At 43.1% G+C, this 8,976-nt stretch overlaps 1 protein-coding gene across 5 annotated transcripts in view; it reads right to left on the bottom strand.

The window, feature by feature from the left end:
* acbd5a (acyl-CoA binding domain containing 5a) overlaps nucleotides 1-5,806 on the bottom strand; it is a 211,814-nt gene extending 206,008 nt beyond the window's left edge. For all 5 annotated transcript variants that reach the window (XM_072508428.1, XM_072508427.1, XM_072508426.1 and 2 more), the window contains exon 1: nucleotides 5,421-5,806. Coding sequence is in view for 4 of the 5 variants with exons in the window: in XM_072508427.1 (XP_072364528.1) it covers nucleotides 5,421-5,496 (76 nt within the window). In the remaining variant the exon portion in view is untranslated. The remainder of the gene's footprint in view (nucleotides 1-5,420) is intronic.
* Between the last annotated feature and the right edge of the window lie 3,170 nt (nucleotides 5,807-8,976).

Here is an 8,976-nt window from a genome sequence, read left to right on the forward strand (position 1 = left end):
TTCCTTGATGTTCATTATGGTAGTCTAGTTACGGTGCTGATGAAGCGACACAAAAGGTTATGAATTTTAATCCCACCATGGCATTGTTGCAAAATTGAATTTCGGAACAGGAGCAGGTCATTCACCCCCTCAAGAACGTTCTGCCATTTACTTAAATCATTGCTTCATCCACCTTTCTTCAATATAATTTGGACTTACTTCCCTGCACTGTCTCCCATTCCTGTATATAATTCTCATAATACAGTGACCACATTATATGCCATAGAAATTAAATAAATTTAAAACACAGAAGCAGGCCATTCAACTCATGGCACATGTGCCAACTGAAAAACAGCTTTCCAGCCTAATCCCAGTTTCCAGCTCTTGGTCCACAGCCTGGTAGTTTACTTCAAGTGCATATCGAAGTACACTTTGTTTTTTTCTTTATAAATTTAGAGTCCCCAATTCATTTTTTTCCAATTAAGGGGCAATTTAGCGTGGCCAATCCACCGACTCTGCACATCTTTGGGTTGTGGGGGCGAAACCCATGCAAACACGGGGAGAATGTACAAACTCCACATGGACAGTGACCCAGAGCCGCGATAGAACCTAGGACCTTGGCGTCGTGAGTCAGCAATGCTAACCACTGCGCCACCGTGCTGCCCCTAAGTACACTTTCAATTCGCCCTCACGCAGGGAGTTCCAGATCCCATTACCTTAAGTGAAAACAATTACTCCTCACCTCTGCTATAATCCTTCCACCAATTACTTTAAATCTATACCCCATTCATTGACCTCTCTGCTCAGAGAAAATGGGTCATGAAAGCCCCCAATAAGGAGGGTGCCTTCATGATATGGCCAAGCAGGTTGAATGTTGACTTGTAGATCTTTCCACCACATGCCTATGGCAAGTGGTAAGAGAGATTCCTTGCCAGCCATTCATGGAAAGAAAGTTGGAACCTCTACCATCTCTATCCCTAACTCCAGACTACAACACATATTTAAGAGTGCATGTCGCCACCACATCAACTCAGACTAAAGTGAACTGTCGCACATGACCACATTTAAATTAAGTCTTTGATGTTCACTGTGTCATGTGAGAATACCTTTAAGAAATGGGTATTTATAAAAATATCTGTAGTGGATGTACCTTTAAGAAATAGGTGTTTATCAGTGATGTCAGAGTGTGGGTGGAGCTGAGCTGTCTGTCTGCTTTACTTCCGCTTTAGGCTGTTTGCTACAGGGTGTGTTTTAGTTTAGTTTTGAAAGCTGGATAGCTGCAGGTAAAACAAGGAGCGTATAAGGATCTCTCTCTGCAAACTAAAGAGTCTCCAGATCAATTGGGGGATTTTAAAGTGCTGTCTGCTCTCAGTAGTGAATTTAAACCTGATCTCTGTGTTAAAAAGAGTATTCTGTCTTATGGATGTTAATAAGAAAAGATTAAGGTTTACTTATAGAATATTGGATCTGTGGGGAGGATTGGTGTTGATAGTTGTTAAGAAGTTTACTGTGGGTTTATAAAGTGTTAACTGGTTTCATAAATAAACATTGTTTTAATTTAAAAGTACTGTGGATCTCTGGTGCATCACACCTGTAAGGCAAGCCCGTGTGCTCCCCGTAACCACAATCTATTAAAAGTTGTGGGTCAGGTGAACTCCATGATGCACTGTGGGGTTCTCTGAACCAAAACAACTGGGAAAAGCAAGGGTCCGAATACAAAGTTCTTTAGATTCCCACTGAAGCAGGTTTCAAGTCACGACACTGTTGACCACTGTCCTTTCCTTTCCATCAATGTCAACTGGCCTTTAGTTTTCTAGCCAGTCTGCCATGTGGGATCTTGTCAAACACCTTGCTAAAATCCATGTGGGCAACATCAAACCTGCTAGCCTCATATCTTCTCTCCATATTTCCTCAAAAAAATGCAATTAATTTAGACATGACAATATCCAAGCAAATCCATGCTAACTGTCCTTGATTAAACCATGCTCATCTAAATGACAATGGGCTAGGGTCTGGCAGACGGAATACAATGTTGACATATGTGAGGTTATCCATTTTAGTAGGAATAACAGCAAAAGGGATTATTATTTAAATGATAAAATATTAAAACATGCTGCTGTGCAGAGAGACCTGGGCGTGCTAGTGCATGAGTCGCAAAAAGTTGGTTTCCAGGTGCAACAGGTGATTAAGAAGGCAAATGGAATGTTGTCCTTCATTGCTAGAGGGATGGAGTTTAAGACTAGGGAGGTTATGCTGCAATTGTATAAGGTGTTAGTGAGGCCACACCTGGAGTATTGTGTTTAGTTTTGGTCTCCTTACTTGAGAAAGGACGTACTGGCACTGGAGGGTGTGCAGAGGAGATTCACTAGGTTAATCCCAGAGCTGAAGGGGTTGGATTACGAGGAGAGGTTGAGTAGACTAGGACTGTACTCGTTGGAATTTAGAAGGATGAGGGGGGATCTTATAGAAACATATAAGATTATGAAGGGAATAGATAAGATAGATGCGGGCAGGTTGTTTCCACTGGCGGGTGAAAGCAGAACTCGGGGGCATAGCCTCAAAATAAGGGGAAGTAGATTTAGGACTGAGTTTAGGAGGAACGTCTTCCCCCAAAGGGTTGTGAATCTATGGAATTCTTTGCCCAGTGAAGCAGTTGAGGCTCCTTCATTAAATGTTTTTAAGATAAAGATAGATCGTTTTTTGAAGAATAAAGGGATTAAGTGTTATGGTGCTCGGGCTAGAAAGTGGAGCTGAGTCCACAAAAGATCAGCCATGATCTCATTGAATGGTGGAGCAGGCTCGAGGGGCCAGATGGTCTACTCCTGTTCCTCGTTCTTATGTTCTTATATACTGTACGTCAGTCAGGCCCCTCCAGAGGAGGTTGGGCCAATGCTTTGTCCAAACATAACTTCTTGCTTAAGATTGGTGTCCAATTTGTCTGGCTATACAGCCCAAGGTCCCATTTGTTCTTTTTCATACTGCCACTCTGCTGATGCCTTCAGTGATATATCCACCAGGACTTTCAAATCTCTCTCATGCATTGAGAATTACCATTACTGATCCTTTTCCAATCTCAATATTTTGCATTTGTCCATGTGGTACCTATTATTTGTCAACTCATTGTTATGAACTAGTAAACTATTGCAACTATTGGATTACTCAACATTTAAAATCATATTACAACACCAATTAGTTCGGTTTTAAAGTATGGGTTTTTGTCCTGTGTGATAACGACTCCCACAGCTCCAGTCTCAATTAACAAATTGAACTAATTACCATTTAAAATCTTTATCTACAGTTTAATTGAGTTTTTGAAATATTAATTATTTCTGGATTTCAACATTTCTGAATTACATATTGAACAGAAATTGGCAAACTTACATTTATTACAGCACTTTTCATGATTAATGCTTCACAGTTACACTTTGCTAGTATAATCACTGTTACAATGCAAAGAAGTATGGCAGATAATCAGTGCAAAATAAGTTCTGACAAATAAATGGAATATGTCACTACGTTTTGGAGGTTGATTGAGAAATAAACATTTGCTGTGCCACCAACTAAACGCTGCATTCTTGGAATAATGCCATTGAATCTTTTATGCACATCTGTGAGATGAAACAGGACTGTGGTTTAATGACTCATCCAAGAGGCATCGCCCCTGGCAATTCAACTTGCCCTCATGATACTGAAGAATCAACCTTGATTATCTGATCAATCTCTAGAGGGAGGCTTAAGCAATCTAACACAGAGCAAGAATAGGATCACTGAGACAAGACTGACGCAAACTAAAACAAACAAGTTGCATTATACAGACGGAAATGTTTCAAATTATCTGGTAGGCAATACATTTAGGGAAAAAACATTGGGGTTATTCATGATGCAGAGGTTGGTCATGGAGGGATGGGGTATGAATAATCTTTTCTCATTTCTGAATTTCTTTGCGCTATTTAATTAGTTAAAATTTACTGCACAGAAACAGGCCATTCAGTCCAATGGGTGTGTGACTGTGTTTATGCTCTACACGAACCTCCTCTGATCCTAATTCAGGTAGCTGTATTAGCATGATCTTCTATTCCTTTTTAACTTCTCATTAAATGGATCTATGCTGTTTACCTCAAAAATTCCATTTGGTAGCAATCTCACATCAATCTCATCAGTCTCTTACATAGGAGTTACGAACAAATCCAATTTTTCTTTTTAAATTGGAAGAAAATACTTTATGCAGTGACTGACGAGATATTTTTTTTTATTCACTCATGGGATGCTGGCACCATTGACTAGACCAGTATTTGTTGCCCATCCCTAATTGCCCTTGAGAAGGTGGTGGCAATTAGGGGTTGATGATGAATGCTGGTCCAGCCAGTCACATTTGCATCCACAAAAATGAATAAAACTCCTGAGTCAATGCATGAAGTATTTTCTCCTGATCTTTAAAATTGTATTATTTAGTGACTCTCATATTATCATTAGTTTTGGACTATCCCCACACGTGGAAACATTTTTCCCCCATGTCTACCACATCAAAACCCTTAATTAATGTTAAAGGTGACTCCTTAGACTTCTGTCCTTTAGAAAGAAAAAATGCTCCAAACTATCAGTTTTTTCCAGTCTTTTTCAGTTTTGGTGATCAGCCTCTGAAATATTTCTGCACCCTCTCCAGTGCCTCTATCTGCCTTTTGTAATATGGATATCACAACTGGGCACAGTACTCTTTCCAAGGTTCTATACAAGTTAAATTTAGAGTACCCAATCAGTTTTTTCCAATTAAGGGGCAATTTAGCATGGCCAATCCATTTAACCTGCACATCTTTGGTCTGTGGGAGTGAAAACCACGCAGACATGGGGGAGAATGTGCAAACTGCACTCAGTGACCTGGAGCCGGGATCGAACCCGGGTCCTCGGCACTGTAGGCAGCAGTGCTGGCCACTGCCCCACATGCCGCCCAATAAAAGTTAAACATAACTTCTCTGCTTTTGAATTATATCCTTCTAGAAATAAACCCTCAAGCTTTAGAGCAAATGTAAAATTCTGTTCCTGCAGGACAGGGTACTGTACCAAAGATACCTCATCCAAATAAGTTCAAGAAGAGAGAAGCCAAATTATAAACGAGAGATAAACAGAACACATCGCCAAGCCTATAGTAATTAACACAGAACTCACTGAAAATTGTAATAAGTGCCTCCTCCCACCAGTTTCTCACGTGACACCACAAAATGATATCACACGACTTGACCTGACATGCAGCATGACTTGAGTAACTTATAATCATCGAATTACAGTGCATTAATCAGGGCTCACTGCATAAATAAACCGGGTGAGCAAAGGAGGAAGTGGTTCTTTAAATCCTGAGAGAAATTCGTATCAGACCAATCCTCTCCGATAGATGCTGTTAAAACAAAATCCCGCCCGCATTAATAATATGAAGAAAATGCTTTCACCGTTTTTCGGTAAACTCTGAATAACACTGACAGCTGCTTCAAATCTTCGTTCGTGAATGGATTTAGTATCCGCCATCTTTTGCAGACGAAGGGGGTCCAAACCTTAAGGTTTTTTTTCCACCTTCCCCCCAACTTTGACTTTCAATGAAACAAAACAAATGAATTATAAACAGACTAGGCCCGTGCGAGTTTGCGCAACGAAGCGAAAAGCATAGGCTGGGCAAAGATGACCGGGTTTAATCCGGTGGTCGTTGTGATGGGGGACAGCTGTCAGTGCCAATTGGCAGCAGTGGCCATGGTCCCAAATGCTGTCTCTGAAGCACCTTTAGGTCGCGTACTGTAATCCTCAGGAAAATGTCTGGGACCGCTCACATCATCGTCCCAGACCGAGGGCGCGCGCTGCAGCCTGGGAGTTGTAGTTCTCGATGTCGGCCTCTAAACCGGCGCTGTCGGGCAGGGTGACTCCAGATCCCGGCAGGCATCGCACGGGCAACTTCAACTCCAGCTGCGAAGTGGTCATTAAGCTCTGCAGCAACTAATTTGTGTGATTTGCTTTTGAAGCAGGGTTTCTGTTGAAACAACAAATAGATTCACGTCTTTAAAAAAAATACTCATAATTAAATGTTTACACCAAGGTTTTAATTTTCCTCTTCTAAATTAAACAAAATTATAGGTTTATTACAGCCAACTTGGTGCAAAACAAAACAAGAGGCAAGATTCTGCTCCATCATAATCTTTCTAATAGCCTAACTCTTCCAACCATAACATCTAAAGGATATCATTCCTACGAGATAATAAGATTTTAAAAATAAACAGAATTGAATAATATTATATACTTTTTATTTCTTCATGGGATGTGAGTATCACCGATGGCGATCATTTATTGCCCATCCTTAAGTGCCTTCTGGACTTCAGCTAGATTCCTCCCACCGCCATTTGTTACAAGCTGGAATCAAAGCTTTTCTCTGGTGTTAAGGGATTTAGCCCCTACTTGTTATGCAAACCGACTGGCAAAAAGTTAAGTCATGGGACAAATGTGATAATGTCATAAGTTATAAGTTCATAAGATATTGGGACAGAATTAGGTAATTTGGCCCATCGAGTCTGCTCCGCCATTCAATCATGGCTGATCTCATCCTGGCCATAACTCCACTGTCTCCATAACCCTTCAAGAAGCCCTCTAGAACGAGAGGTCACGACATAGGGGCTGGTTTAGCACAGTGGGCTAAACAGCTGGCTTGTAATGCAGAACAAGGCCAGCAGCGTGGGTTCAATTCCCATACAGGCTTCCCCGAACAGGCACTGGAATGTGGTAACTAGGGGCTTTTAACGGTAACTTCATTGAAGCCTACTTGTGACAATAAACAATTATTATTATTATTAGGTTGAGAGACAGTAAATTTAGAATTCGATTGGATTGGATTTTGTTTGTTGTCACGTGTGCCAAGGTACAGTGAAAAGTATTTTTCTGCAAGCAGCTCAACAGGTCATTAAGTGCATGAAAAGAAAAGGAAATAAAAGAAAATGCATAATAGGGCAACACAAGGTACACAATGTAACTACATAACACCAGCATCGGGTGAAGTATACAGAGGTGTAGTATTACTGAGGTCAGTCCATAAGAGTGTCGTTTAGGAGTCTGGTAACAGCGGGGAAGAAGCTGTTTTTGAGTCTGTTCGTGCGTGTTCTCAGATTTTTGTATCTCCTGCCCGATGGAAGAAGTTGGAAGAGTGAGTAAGCCAGGTGGGAGGGGTCTTTGGTTATGCTGCCCGCTTTCCCCAGGCAGCTGGAGGTGTAGATGGAGTCAATGGATGGGAGGCAGGTTTGTGTGATGGACTGGGCTGTGTTTACGACTCTAGTTTCTTACAGTCTTTAGCCAAGCAGTTGCCATACCAGGTTGTGATGCAGCCAGATAGGAAGCTTTCTCTGGTGCATCTCTAAAGGTACTGAGAACTGAGTAAGAGAACTGAGTAAAAGTAAAAGAACTGAGATGAGGAGGAACTACTTCTCGCAGAGAGTGGTGAATTTGTGCAACTTGCTGCCCATGGTGCAGTGGAATCTGAGCCATCAAATGGTTTCCGGAAGGAGATAGATATATTTCTGATTTTTAAAATCGGGTTAAACAGAGATGGGCAATAGGTGGGCTGGTGGATTTGAGACCAGGAAGAGATCAGCCATGATCTGATTGAATGACGGAGCAGGTTCAAAGGGCTGAATTGCCTACTTCCATTCCTAATTCCTATGTTCCTAACCCACACCAATTAAAAATCTATCTAACTCCTCCTTAAATTTACTCTTGTCCCAGCATTCACTGCACTCTGGGGTAGCAAATTCCGCAGATTCACAACCCTTTGAGAGAAGTACTTTCTCCTGTCAGAACACTGTAAGAGTCCTTCCTGTTTATTTCCTTTGTTCACATTTTCTACTGTTTTACTACTTTTGGTCCATGGACCCATATTCAGAATGTGCCTTAAGTAGCCTACTTGTCAGGACATTGTGTTAAGAACAAAGTCAAAGAAAAGTACAGTGAGACTTCCGGTGGGGTGGGCGAGCAGGGCGGCCGCAAAAAAAAGAGCTCCCGCCGGTGGCCGCGATTCGCGGCGATTTTGGGGAAATCCCCGAGACCCCACGCACTCCCCGACTATCGTCGGCCTTTGGGGCCTCCACGAGCAGCCAGCGGGGCCGGTTTAAAAGCCGGCGAAGAACCGGCGGGTGTCGGGCGGCGGGGGCTGAGGTGCCGGGCCCGGCAGGTCAGAGCAGCGGGGGCGGAGCTACAGAGAGGCCGTGGCGGCAGGCCCGAGCACCATGTAGGGAGGGTGCTCCATGTCGGTTGGCTCCCACCTAGGAAGAAGAAGGTTGAAGCCTGGTCCCAGGTGAATGTAGAGGAGAAAGAAAGAAGATTCATGGAAGTTTGGTAAAAGTTTTTTTTTCTCAAAAAAGAAGACTGTCAGATTGATGAAGGGCAGGAGGGTGAAGGGGGGAGAGAGGAGAAAGGAAAGAAGATAAAAAACAATAAGCCGCTAAAAGATGTGAAAAGAAGCGTCAAAGAAAGGAGGAAACGCGGGTTCGCCGCCGAAGGAGAAGACGAGCAAAAGCAAAAGTGTTGACAGGATGGCGGAAGCCGAACTGCAAGGCGGGACCGCACTACTTACGGTGGAGAAGATGACCGAGGTGATGGTGGTGGAGCTGGAAAAATGTTTGGTGAGGCACATGGAGATCCTGAGGAAAGAGATGGTGGTCGTGGTGAGATCATTGTTGGAGGAGGCAATCGGCCCAATCAGGGTGGAGATGGCAAAGGCATTGGCCGAGGTGAGAGAGCAGGGCGAGAAGATGAAGGAGGTGGAGGAGGCCGTGACACGACACAGCGACCAGGTCACCTCGATGGGAGACGAGCTGCGGAGGGTGGTGGAGGTTAACAGAGGGCTCCGAGCAAAGCTGGAAGACTTGGAAAACCGCTCAAGGCGGCACAATTTGAGAATTGTGGGCTTCCCCGAAGGGACAGAGGGCCCAAGGCCAACGCAATACTTCGCTAAGAGGTTGGCGGAGCTGATGGGGG

The sequence above is a fragment of the Scyliorhinus torazame genome, chromosome 6 (genome assembly GCF_047496885.1).
Source record: "Scyliorhinus torazame isolate Kashiwa2021f chromosome 6, sScyTor2.1, whole genome shotgun sequence".
Classification (NCBI taxonomy): domain Eukaryota; kingdom Metazoa; phylum Chordata; class Chondrichthyes; order Carcharhiniformes; family Scyliorhinidae; genus Scyliorhinus; species Scyliorhinus torazame.